Source organism: Sparus aurata, chromosome 11 (assembly GCF_900880675.1).
Source record: "Sparus aurata chromosome 11, fSpaAur1.1, whole genome shotgun sequence".
Lineage (NCBI taxonomy): Eukaryota > Metazoa > Chordata > Actinopteri > Spariformes > Sparidae > Sparus > Sparus aurata.
The window spans coordinates 15,697,107-15,710,308 of NC_044197.1; the positions used below are offsets into that span (position 1 = coordinate 15,697,107).

General features: G+C 41.6%; 1 protein-coding gene across 2 annotated transcripts; it reads left to right on the forward strand.

Annotated features, from left to right (window-relative positions):
* Positions 1-94: 94 nt before the first annotated feature.
* On the forward strand, positions 95-13,202 carry atcaya (ATCAY kinesin light chain interacting caytaxin a). Of its 2 annotated transcripts, XM_030433760.1 has the most exons (13): positions 95-969; positions 2,481-2,580; positions 5,053-5,111; positions 5,211-5,459; positions 5,723-5,896; positions 6,057-6,159; positions 6,736-6,867; positions 7,198-7,284; positions 7,846-7,944; positions 8,152-8,187; positions 8,288-8,359; positions 8,489-8,547; positions 10,316-13,202. In XM_030433760.1, the coding sequence occupies exons 2-12, from the start codon at positions 2,504-2,506 to the stop codon at positions 8,520-8,522; spliced, it is 1,122 nt and encodes a 373-aa protein (XP_030289620.1). In that variant the 5' UTR covers positions 95-969; positions 2,481-2,503; the 3' UTR covers positions 8,523-8,547; positions 10,316-13,202. The 2 variants fall into 2 exon arrangements, with proteins under 2 accessions (XP_030289620.1, XP_030289621.1); XM_030433761.1 differs by lacking the exons at positions 95-969; positions 2,481-2,580 and adding an exon at positions 2,616-3,451.

Genomic DNA, 13,202 nt, shown 5'->3' on the forward strand with positions numbered 1-13,202 from the left:
TAGAGGAGAAAACTATGATATAATAACAGATACACAAGTCAGGCGAAAATATAAACCTTTCTATAATTAATACTGTGGGGTATTGGCTTATAGCACCAATATAAGAAGAGACCTGTTATTGGAATACGCGGCTACCATGCAGGGAACCTAAGCAGGCGTGATATGATTGGTTGGTTTCAAGTGAAGTAAGGGACTGAATAATTCATGTGTGTGGTGAGATTTGGGGTATAGTATGTATGAAAGGGGTGAGGAGACAGAGAGGGAGGGGAGAAGCTATGGATGGAGAGAGAGATGCTGTTGCCAGGGAACAGCAGCCACACAGAGGACCACTGAAAACAACAGTAGGATTATCTAATGGAGTGAAGAGACTGGTGCTCATTTTTCCCAAGTTGCTGTAGGGATAAATGAGCTGCCTCGTCGGAGAGATTTGGATACTCAAAGAAGGGTTTGAATTGATATTTTGGAGAGGAGAAAGATGGTCAGAAGATATTAGGAGCTATAGGGAGAGAAAAGAGGGAAAGAGAGCAAGATAGCGAGAGGGAGATCACGATGCCAGAGCAGATGCAATCTGATTAAAGGAATTTTGTGTCTTGGTTGTATGGACGTCGGAGCTGAGAGGCAGGCTGTCGGCTCGCTCTTCACGGCCAGTCTATCTCCCAACAAAGGTGGCCAGAGGCGGAGGAGAAGAGGGGGAGTCCAACACAGAGGTGCCCCCTGTCTTCAAACACCTGCTGCTGGCTGGCGGCTGACATCGAGGACACTGTATGACTGTGTCTGTGTACGAGCGTCTGTGTGCGCATGTGAATGAGTGAAGGACAGGGAGCGTGAGAGGAGAAATTTCAGCCTGACCCCTGCTTTTTTGTGAGGAGGATCAGGACTCTCTCCTCTTGAATCCGTGCGACTGAGGAGGAGGGAGGACGCACAGACACGGAGCAGCGAGAGGTTTTGTGGAGATCTCACAACGCTCATGTGAGTATAGACACTGATTGCATTTCTATCCTGCTCGCTGCACAGGGAGCACACCTTACTCTGATTGCATGCACATTAGATTGTCCACTAACACATGAAATCCATGTAGGTTTTCTCTCCTATTTGCTGTTCCTTTTAAGGTGACCTAGAAAGGCTGTGAGGCCATTTCCCCCCCGGGATGGAGGTGATTATTGTAAAAATCTTTGGTTTACATGAGCAGCACAACATTTGTACAAGATCAGGGTTTTTTAATGACGTCTGGTTTACATTTTGTAGACATCTTAAATGCTATAATGGGATATTTTCCCAGCCTGTCAAGATGGTTTGATACATGTATTCTGTTTTCTTTCTCCCCTCTTGCTAAACAAGCTAACCGTGTGCACCTCACATCACCCCTTTCTTTCACAGGGTGTTGTCACATTGGATTATAAGGGACCTGCTACCAACCTGAGCGTGATGTGTTAATGGATTTGACTTCATGCTGCTCACAAGTAGAAATTAATTATTTCCTCTATGTGAGACTTGGCTGTCGTCCAATTTAATCAACCATGAGTGCCGCTGCCAAAACCACCAAAACCACCAAAACCGCTCCACGCACTCTAGACAGGAACCTGTGTTGTATTATTTCTCATTGTGATCAACACAGAGTTTGCATTGTTCTATTATCAAAAAAAACTGTATGTTTGACACGCTGCTGCCACTTAACACGCTCTGAATTTCCAAAACCAACCAGGCAAGCACTTACAAATCTGTTTCTAAGAATATCCTCCAACACAGACCTGGGAGTCCTCTCTCACTCAGCCGAACCGGCTCAGTTACTGTGGATTTTCTACTTGAGTGGAGAGCTACAAAGAGAACAGGTCCAATTTAATATCCATGCCCAAAACAGGCCTGTGCTCCTGTTACTAATGTGTCACTCTTGTGTTGTGATGATGCATCTGGATTTCAGCTTTGAATCCAGTGCATCCTAATGCCATTATTGATTATGCAGTGTGAAGTCTATGTATTGTAGGCATTTACTCTTGAGAACAAATGCATGAACAGTAGATCTGAAAATAAGGTTTTTAATTAATCTTAATAGCTACAATAAAGCTTGAGTGTGAGCAGAGATCAAACAAGCCACAGTCACATCAGCGCAGTAGGATTATTGAGCAGGGAGGGAGGATTAGGTCTGAGCGTCATCCTCCTCATTGGCCTCTTGAGTTCCACCCTTGAAGAAATTCATACGTGATGTTTGACTTTGAGTAGAGCTGAGCTCAGAAAACGCGCCCAAGCCAGTCACATGCCTCTCACGTGTGCTCCTCTGAGGCAGGGGGATCAGAACCATGTGAGTTACAGCCCCCGAAATGTTAAATGAAAAATTATTTTGGATAAGAGTCCGCACTTCAAAGTCAAACACATGTTCCTGCGGTGCAGCCGTGAAGCCAGCTGTCTAGTTAGAACATTTGCTTTATGCATCAGTTTTGTTGTGAATGGTGCTCATTGATAAACACTTGTCTTCACACCTCCAGGCCCCGGCTCTCCTCTCTGAGGTATGGGCACCACAGAGGCGACTCTAAGAATGGAGAACATGGAAGTGAAAGACGAGTGGCAGGATGAAGACTTCCCCAGGTGAGATCCTTTGACTTCTTACTGATACCCACCTGATCACAAGCATACCCATACCCCGCGTGTGCGTGCCTTTAGCTACGTGGCAAATTCTTGAGTTTGTGTGTTTATGCATATGCAGCACATTTTTAATTTATGGATGAATGGCTCATTATTTTGGAAGTAATTGTGCAGTTAATTATTGACTAACTGCCAGCTGCACAGTATAACTAATGTATGTTATGTATGTTCTACTTGTTATGTTAATATTTCTACTTTCTAAGCATTAGTGGAGCTATTACTGTACTATTATTTACATTTACATTCACACTCAGGGCATTTAGCAGATAATTAAATTATAATAAGAGTTAAGACAGCTGATCAATCATCTGCCACACTAGGAGAAGAGAGAAAAACACAACTTATTCTTCATGCACCACCAAGATTTAGAAAGTATTTGATGTTCAAAGCTTGACAGGCGGAAAAAGAGCAGGAGAGAAGACAGCCAGCAGTGGGCTCTCTCCTCCTCCTCCTCCTCCTCCCTCTTCCCTCTCCCCTCCTCCTCCTCCTCCTCTGTCAGATTGTGAGGCAGGAGGAAGCCAGGGAGCAGGTGCAGCTCCGTCTGTAAATGGTCTCGGGCTACGTCATGTGACGCAACAGCAGCCGCCGATCAGCAACACAGCATTGCCAGGAAAATGGTGGAAGGTTTGGGTTAAAGACAGTCAGACGCGGAGGAATAGCCAGCAGCTAAAGGATTATTAACTGAGAGACGCTCTGCTCTTCTTTGCTGAGGAGACTGGGGATGAGTAAGCAAACCCAACATAAAGGTGTGTGAGGTTAAAAGGCTCATTTGAATCGGCACTGACAAAAACAGCCCTGTGATATTTTCCAGAAGGTAAGCATCATCGGTTTGATATTGATGTTTTTGTAGCTGCGGCCGTGAACAGGAACAATAGGGGATTATCTTGCTTTTGTTAAAAGAGGAAATAAAACCATAAATCTGTTATGTCTGTGGAAAAGGCTTCATTTTGTGACAAAGGAAGCGTTGGACTGGTAATCACTGCAGGGGTCTCCGGGGAGTAGGGTCGGACCTTTCATCAGCGCCTGTTTCTCTGGGCTAAAGCCAGTGTTGTTGGCTCAGGAGAAGCACACACACTGTCACACACTGCCCTCCTCTAGATGGGAGCAGTTGGCTTTGACAGGACTGCAGTTAAGACCATCTCTGCAGAACAACACTGCGCTGTGGCTCTCTGCATCTCTTGTGTTTTGATCTGCTGTGTCGTTGCTGATATGTACGTGGAAGCTCATCTGTCCTAATATGCGTAGTTTTGCCTGCTCCCACACAAACACAAACCAACACAAACATATGCAAAAGCAAGACTGTGACCTCCTGTCACCTCCTCCTCCTCCTCCTCCTCCTGCACAGGGTGTCAGCAGTAAATAACAGGCAGAGCTGCGCCACTTTCTCTCTGCAGACACACACTTCTTCCCTCATTCCGTCTCTAGTTCCTCCCCTTTTCTCCTCTATTTTATCTTGCCTTTCTCCTCGCCTGGCAGCCCTGTAAGCTTCATCTCTCCTCCGAGAGAAGTTAATTACCATCTCTATCCTCTTAGACTTGCTGCTCTTTTAAATGCTTAGCCAGATCAGCGACATCACCCACGTGTTGTCTGGTCCATTAACTGCATCCTTATCACAATGTTACATTTTAATGTGAGCCCATAGATGTGGACTAGTGCATATAGAGAACACAGAGCTGAAATATGTGTAATAATCTTATTAGCCAAAAGTTAAGGCTGGACCCGAGTCCTTCACAAAGAAATCCACAGTCCAGCAGCTTAAACGACTTATACAAATTGTCGTTTCTGCATTGTTCTAGTTTTAGTTTGATTTTGGTGTTGTATCGCTTTTTGTCTTTTTTTTTTTTTTTGTCGTTTTGTGTTAAGCTATGTCACAACTCTAATCGTTTGAATTTTCACATTTCTAGGATTTTTTACCTTTTTCTACAGCTAAATACACTATTAAAACTTAGCTTGAAAATGCATTGACAGAAGAACAAACAACACTACAAACACGTTTGATGCATTTCTGTAAATCAAAGCTGCACTATGTAAGAATTTTAGTTAAAAACATTAAAAAATCTGGCTAAAACTATCAACAGACTGTAAAGGAATAACAGTTTTGATGTTATAACGTCCATCTATTGTATTTCATTGATCTCTACTGAAGTTAGCATAACTAACTATCTCCATCCTGGTCCAATGCTCCTGTGCTTGTGTTGTAAACACCAACACTCCCGTGGTGCTAGAACTCCCAACCCGGACCGCTAGCTGTATGGATAACTGCCTAACCAGCTAACAGCAGCCAGTGCAGGACTTATATAGGAACATTTCAGTCAGTGCAGTGTTGCTTCTTTTTCTTCAGTAAAGCATCTGAACGCTTCTTCCACCACTGACAAGCACAGTACTGGTTGCTGACCTGTGAATGTTTCCCTCCAGACCACTGCCAGAGTACGGAGACATGGATTCCTCCTGTGGTCTCACAGATGACAGAGCCTGTAAGTAACACTAGAAACAGGCGGATCACCATAATATTCTGGCTTCATGGCATCAGTTACATTTCCTGGTCTGTCTCTCCCCTCCTGCTCTTGCTGTAGCTCCCCCCAACTCCCTGAATGTGAGCCCACCAGGAGGAGGCGGCGGGGTGTCATCATCGCACCGTAAACGCCGGACACTGGTTGCCCCGGAGATGAACCTTTCACTGGACCAAAGCGAAGGTTCTCTGCTGTCAGACGACTTCCTGGATACGCCGGACGACCTGGACATCAACGTTGATGACATCGATACGCCTGATGAGACAGACTCGCTGGAGTTCATCACCAACGGCAACGAGCTGGAGTGGGAAGGTAAGTGTTTTTTTTAATTGAACTTTTTTATGTAACTTTAAAGGTTCTACATATTATATATCATTATATATATATATACCCAGAGTTATCTTCAGATGAATTCAAAATGTCTCCTAATCCTAATTGAATCTTAATCCTTAGACATTGACACAAAAGGCAACTGCTGAGAATGAAAGTAATACTGAATCAGTTGTTCAGCCTAAACCCCACCTAATGGATAATATACTTAATTTTTTGTCTAAACTAATCTTGTGTCTGTCCAGATGACACACCGGTGGCCTCAGCCAAAGCAGGTCCTGGTGACGGTTCAGGAGAAGCAGATGAGGACGGGAACGCCAACAACGGACGTCTCTGGAGGACGGTGATCATCGGAGAACAGGAACATCGTATTGACATGCAGGTCATCAGACCTTACCTCCGGGTCATCACACACGGAGGTCAGTCAGTCATAACTCATGAAGGACATTGGAAGATGACTAAATATGCAACATCTCAGCCATAGTATACTGTACAGGCACACAACCATCAAGACAAACTGTTGTTACACTGCAAAGGTCACAACATTATTCGCTATTAACTGAAAATGTCTCTCACCAGGTTATTATGGCGAGGGCCTGAACGCCATCATTGTTTTCTCTGCATGTTACCTGCCTGACAGCAGCTGTCCAGATTACCACTACATCATGGAAAACCTCTTCCTGTGAGTCCGCCCTGTCTGACTTTTAGTTTTCAAGTACAGGCTAAATCTTTGATGCTATACATAGACGGATTATTGCATGTACATACCAGGCAGAGGCCGCTAAATCAGAAGTAACCTTATATCATGTCTTATAGGAAAGTCACCGGGCACAGTCAAACGTATGCATGCCTTGATCATGTTTTTTTTTTGTTCTTTTTAATTGTCCATAATACAAAATGCAAGCAACAAAAAGGCAACAAGGAGAATCCAAGAAAACCAAAGACTAATCTAAGAACGGGGGACAAACCATTAATAAAATTATGGGGAAAAAATCAGGAACACACAGAGCACAGAAATGCAGGATGAAAAGACACAAACTGACAAAGAGTAAGCAAAAAACATGAATACACAAGGGCTAATGAACAAATGAAACACAGGTTTACACAGAAATAAGAGCAGGAAAAAGACAGGAAGTAGAAAGTTACAACCAGACAAACAATGATATATTCTACAAAATAAAACAGGAAATGACAAACCAAAACCAAACCCATGACATTTGGTCTCACAATCTGTCCCCGGCTGTACCCTGTCATACAGGTATGTGGTGAGCAGTCTGGAGATGCTCGTTGCTGAAGATTACCTGATCATCTACATGAATGGAGCCACTCCTCGGAGTAAGATGCCCGGGATCAGCTGGCTCAAGAAGTGTTACCAGATGATTGACAGAAGGTGAGAAAGGAGAAAATAATCCAACAAAGTGATTCATAAAATAAACTCACTCGGCTATTTTTAGCTACGAGCTACGTACGTACAGAAATGCATGACATCGATACTGACAGACACAAAATGGAGGGCAGTGGAAGTTGTCACCTGCTGTCAATGAGCAGGAGGCTGGAGCTGACTCACAGGCTACAGTTGCAGCTGGACTCCATTTAGAGAAAACCTCTTTTTAATTCTCAGTTTGATATTTTCAATCTCTGGTGTCTGTGTTAGCAGAAGCCTTTAAACTTGAAAACACTAACCTAATTGAGAATGTACTTATTTGGTTTGTGAATGCAGATTGAGGAAGAACCTGAAGTCTTTGGTCATCGCTCATCCCACATGGTTCATACGCACCGTCCTGGCGATATCAAGGCCCTTTATCAGGTAACACACACAACCAACAGCTGAAAGTGGACAATACACAAAATACTATTTTAATGAACTAATAACGACTATGTGGTGCTTTTATGTGTCCTTGTCATATGAAAAAAAGGCCATTAAATATCAATGTCATGTGTTCCAGGTCTCAAACAAGTTCCAAGTCATTTTTTTTCCTGGCCAGGTCATGTCAAGTTACAGGTTTTCTCAAGTCAAGTCAAGTAGAGTCCTTAGTTAAGGCAAGAAGATAGATTATCTGGGCTTAATAAATTGAAAAGCCAAGGTAGTAAGATAAGATAACCCTTTACATTTAGCAGATGCTTTTGTCCGGAATGACTTACAATAATTCATACACTGATGCCAGTGGCTGCCATGCAAGGTGCCAACCAGCACATCAGGAGTTGTTTGGGATTCAGCATCTATCCAAGGACACTTTGGCATGCAGACCAGGGCAATTGAACCAGCGACCTTCCGATAACAAGGCACTGGATCTACCCCTGAGCCACAGCTGCCCCCTTTATGAGTCCCACAGCGGTGAAATCTCCAATCTATTGTTCGTCTCTGCAGCGTGAAGTTCATGAATAAGATCCAGTACGTCCACAGCCTGGATGAGCTGGCAGAGATCGTCCCCATGGAGCACGTCCATGTTCCAGAGTGTGTGGTGCAGTAAGTACCTCTTACCACTAGATGGAGGAAAAGAGCTGTAGCAGAAACCCTTTAACTGTAGGCAACAGTTCCTACTGCTGTCCTTTTAAAAAGTGATTACTCATGTAAAAGACCTGGTGGAGAACAAGTCTAATGACACATCCTAAATACCAAATAAGATTAGTACTCTGTGTGGAACGAGGATGTAACAGTGTTACTCATTTTCAGATTTGACGAGGAGAGGATTAAAGCACGGAGAGAAAGGTGAAATACATTTGTCCTATTTTGTTTCATATTAGTAACTCATGCATTCATATATAATCACTCATACAGAATTGCACGTATTGTGTGTGTGTGTATCCAGGATGGAGCAGGAGCGCAGACAGCAGGAGCAGCAGCAGTCAGTCCCACAGGAGCCAATTAAAAAGTCAGAGAGGTACCTGTCTACCTGTCATAGTCTCACTCCGGACATTTGACTAGTTGCGACAGCGATGAGTTTTTGGTGCAGTGCCCTCCTTCTGACTTTATGAAAGTTCTCAGTGCATTTGTGTTTTCTCTTTCTCAGGCCAAAGTCGATGTTTGTAGGTGAAGGATTATGAGAAGGACAGAGCCCTGCAGGCGAAGGTAATAAAACACTGTTGTATTTCTTAGTAGAAGGGTGTGCCCCAGTGTGAAACAGATTCACCACCTAGCTTTTTATATCACCACAGTGACCCTTTCTGTTGTTGGAAAGAGGATGAACGATTTGTTTTTATTTATGCAGGAGGTGTGTGTTCGTACTGGGGGTTGAACTGTAGTCCTTTTGAAACTTTCATTTACATTCAAATTCACACTCATCCAGTTCATAGTCCTCTATTGTGTCCTCCTCATCTGGTGTGTCTTACAGACCTTTACACTGACGCTTGGTCATTAGATGGGACCCTTTTCTTCTCTTCACTGCACTCTTCATCTTGCTTTATTTTCCGAGATCCTGTCCATTTACGTGAAGATCACATACATGTTGTTAAGGAAGTAATAATGTCCCTCAGAACCCTGATTTAAATCACACATTATACTGTAAAATTTGCCTTTCTGGTCCAAAAAGAGGGCTGGGATTCGAGAAAGGTATGAAAAAATTACTGTGAATAATTAAAAAAAAAAAAAATGTTATCATTTCAATACAGTTCAGTACAGAACATTACATACTCCCCTTGAGTTGCAAAATTGTTCTCTCCAACAGAGGTGGAACTGGGTCATTGACTCACCCCTGCAGAGTGAGAATCAGTACCATGCAGGGTTGCCAAGTCTCTATTATGAGCAACCTTGGGTGTGTTTTTCTGTGAAGTCTTCTACGAATATTGGTGGTCTTGGGTCACAATTTTTGTGCTTGTTTCTCAGTGTAGTTGCTTCCTTGGAGGCATGTCTCCTGTTTAGTTTAAATGTCTATTTTCTGATATGATATATGATCTCTCTACAACCCGGTCCCTCCACCTCACTCCTTTTCCAATACACAAAACAAACACGGGTGACATTTCAAAGAAAATTTACAATTATTGGAGGTTTTTAAGCTACTTAGCTAACAATGCCAGGGACAAAGGTGCAATACAGGTAAAAATACAAAAAAAGAGTGGGAGAGAGAGACCGGATTGATAGACTGGATTTGACTTCAGGTGGAAGAGGATTAAAAAACACTCTGCAGACACTGTTTATGTAGTTTCAAATATGTGCACATCATGCAGATCAAGTAGCCTCTCTCTTGGAGTTTTTTTTTTAAAAGCCAGGTTTCTTTTGGGCTTGTTTCTACTGACCCGGTTGCTTTTTTCTCTTCCCATATCTGGCAACACTGATACTTTGTCTGGTTCTGTGTGTCTGACCCTTGGGCAGACAGGACAAAGCCTAGAGGACAAACAAAACAATGCTACATGCTGCAGCTACTGATAAAGAGGAGAAGAGGAAAACAAAGCTGATGTAAAAAGGAAAAAAAATTCCAAGAGTAATTATAAAAGTATTTGGTTTGCAATCAACTCTCCACACAAATCTCTCCCAAAACCTCCACTGCATACAACACCTCAATGTTGATTACATAATATAATATCGTCATAGAATAAACACCATCTATTAGTAGTAAGTCAGACCACTGGCTCCCCTCAGAGCCAGAGTGTTAACGAGGTACATTGTTGTTGTGAAACCAGCTGGCTGCAGGACGAATACAGTAGTGTGCTGTAACTGACTCTCTGATAAAGGTCATGAGACTCAAACGCCACTCATTAATACAAAGAAGTTAGCAGGATAAAAAAGTGATTTGTTAGTACTGGGGTAATAATGTCCTTGTTTCACAAAATCAGATTTTCGGATGTTTGCAAACTATCGAGTTTTAAGTGTTTTAAACAAACATTTCCTTCTCTTTATGCAGTGTGACAGACATATGGAGCATGAAGCCTTCGATTTATACCCTTATGAGGCTGTGGTACATCAACTCTACATGTGCTTTCTTGTTTTACCAACATCCAGCGGGCGATTTTGTGCCGTCATTTTGTGATCAAGATGGCGCCTCATTTTCCTTCTGTCTGGAACCCCTTCTGCCTCTCCACCGGTCATTGGACCCTTTGTATAGCTCATACTGTAAAATTACATCATCGCGAGGCTCCAGATATTGAGAGGAAATTTGCGCGTGTGTGGCAGTGTTGGGTGAACACATTGTAGCTCCAGTTGTAGGTTCTTCACATGAAAGATTACAGACGTTTACTGTGGTTAAAGGAAATTTTACAATTCTACTTTTTGGTCATAATAAGGTACATATCTTGAATTAACCAGGTTTTGCGACCAAAATCCAGGTTGTTTCTTTGAATCTCTTAAATTCTGACAATACAGAAAACAATAACTAATCAAGTCTGCCTCTTTGACACCCAGAGAGAAAGTCCTCAGACTCCCTTTAAAAAACATTACACTTTGCGACTAGTTGCTGTGGGAGACACTTTACAGGAAACACTGTCTACAACAGATTTCTGACTATTTGGGCCTTCTTCCTAATTCCCCAAAAGTAATACATGAAGATATTTCTTTCTTTTTTGGAGATATAAGAATTAAGGCTGACAACAGTCATGTGTAAATATGTGAAGAATGATTTAGCACTTGGTGAGACCAGAGATGTCTCACAGCAACTTCATTGATGTAGCAGATGCTGAGCTTGGGTCAGTGTGTGACCACATTATATTCATGTGAATATAATGTGTTTGATGTAAATAACAATAGTTCCAATGTATCAAATGCCTTCATCTTTATTTTGTTGCCCCATAAATGCTGTATCATAAGGCCCTCTGCTCTGCTGTACTGACATTTTGAAAATGTCCAAATGTACTAACATCTGTACTCCTTGTGTTATGATGTGCCTCAGTCGTCTTGTTCAAGTTCAATTTTTATTTGTTTTCTTGAGATCACAGGTTATTTATGTCATTATATAACTAACGTTTATCCCGAGAGAGACAACTTGATAAGATTCATAAGAGTGGACCATGACATACACACTGCCCTGTGAAGTGGGATTTAGGAGTTTTAATTCAAATATCTTTTAATTATTTGCCAATGATACTCCTTCATCTGATATTCTCTGCTTAAATCAGTTGCTACACTTGTCAAGATGCAATGTGTGCACGCTAGCATGGCTCATGTGGTCTGAACAATCTATAAGGAAAAAAGGGAACAACCTTTTGTTTGCTTGTGGTAACTGGTTCATTTATCTTGTTATCTTGGGATATCAAAGCAAATTTTCTTGAGGTCTCGAGAAAATGATCTCCTTATCTTGGGAAAACATTTGTTATTCCATGAAAATCACATGAAAACAAATAAAAAACTAATGTTGCTATCATGAGAAAACTGAGAAACTAGTATGTCTGACCCATGACCGTTTAGGGCTTCTGTACATGGTTATGGCCACGTGAACAGACTTCATACAACGTTAAACAAAAAGGCTTTATATTCACTACGCCATATTTAGACTTCATATTCTTCATATTGCAAACTGTATGTCATGTTAACGTAAATATAACACTAACCCAACACATCTGCAATAATTTTGTATGAAATTCGTATCAAAGTGGCCATAATGAAGCGACAAGCACTGCCCATGTGTTGGCATAATAATTTTATAAATTGCACTCTCGTATTATTTTTACAGATCTGTTTCATATGGGATCATTTGTTGCCAGCTCTCAGTGAAAACGTGTTCTGACCATAACTTGATTAAGTACAAAGTGGCCTGTAAAGGACGACATTTTGATCTGATTTCAGAATGATGAGGTTAATGTAGCTCACGTGGAGATTATTTCAAAACTTCATTTCATCTCCTTGTGTTTTTCTGAATCGACCTCCTCACATTGTCACGTTTAACTAGCATTTCTCAAACATCCTAATGCATTATGGATTGTTCTGGGGTTACATTGATTTCCTCTCATGTCTTCCATCTGTTCAACTTAGTAGCAGCAGGAGGGCAACGGAGTAAGAATTTTTATTTTTGTAAAATGCTGCATAATTTTGTTTCCTGCCTGCCTCGTTTTGCACTATTGGATTTGGTTGTCACATAACCTTTTCAATGGTATCTGCATGTAATGGGATTGATTTGTGTTCAGGAGGTTATCCTAAAATGTATTTTGTGTTGTTACCTAATGCCATGCAGTTGTGTAGCTGTTTGTAAGGCAAGGACAAGCTTCTTTGAAGCAGAAAGTAGGACTCTTAATTCATAAGTGCCATCTTATTTCTAATTTTCCTCATATTCTTTTGCCTTTCTGGTACAGGAATGTTAACGAAAAGGTTCAACTTTTCATTTCTTTTCAGATGTGAGGCTGTTTTCACACCAATAAACCAAACCTGAGCAGTTTCCTCACGTGTTTATCACAATCCAAACAGAGCTCATCGATCCTTTGAGTTTTGTTGGCTGTACTTAGTGCCTATTTTTCAACCAAACGGTAAAAGAAATCCAGACAATGTGAAGGAATGTAACATATAACGTTTTGATTTGTAGTTATGTTTGTTTGTAGGTTAACTATATCAAGTCAGACCCACTATCATAAGCAAGGCTTGCATATAAATGGCTGATATGAACTTTCCTTAGATCAAATTGTTCATTTTGACTATAAAAGCACAATATTTGTACACATTCTTTGCCTTCCATTTGTCTGCTGTAACATGTTTGCTCAGATTTCAGTGGGAAAGATGATTTATCATTCGTGGTTCTGAATTTATTTTGATTGCTATGATCTGTTCTGCTTTGTAAATATAACTGAATAAACTATTCCTCACAAAAA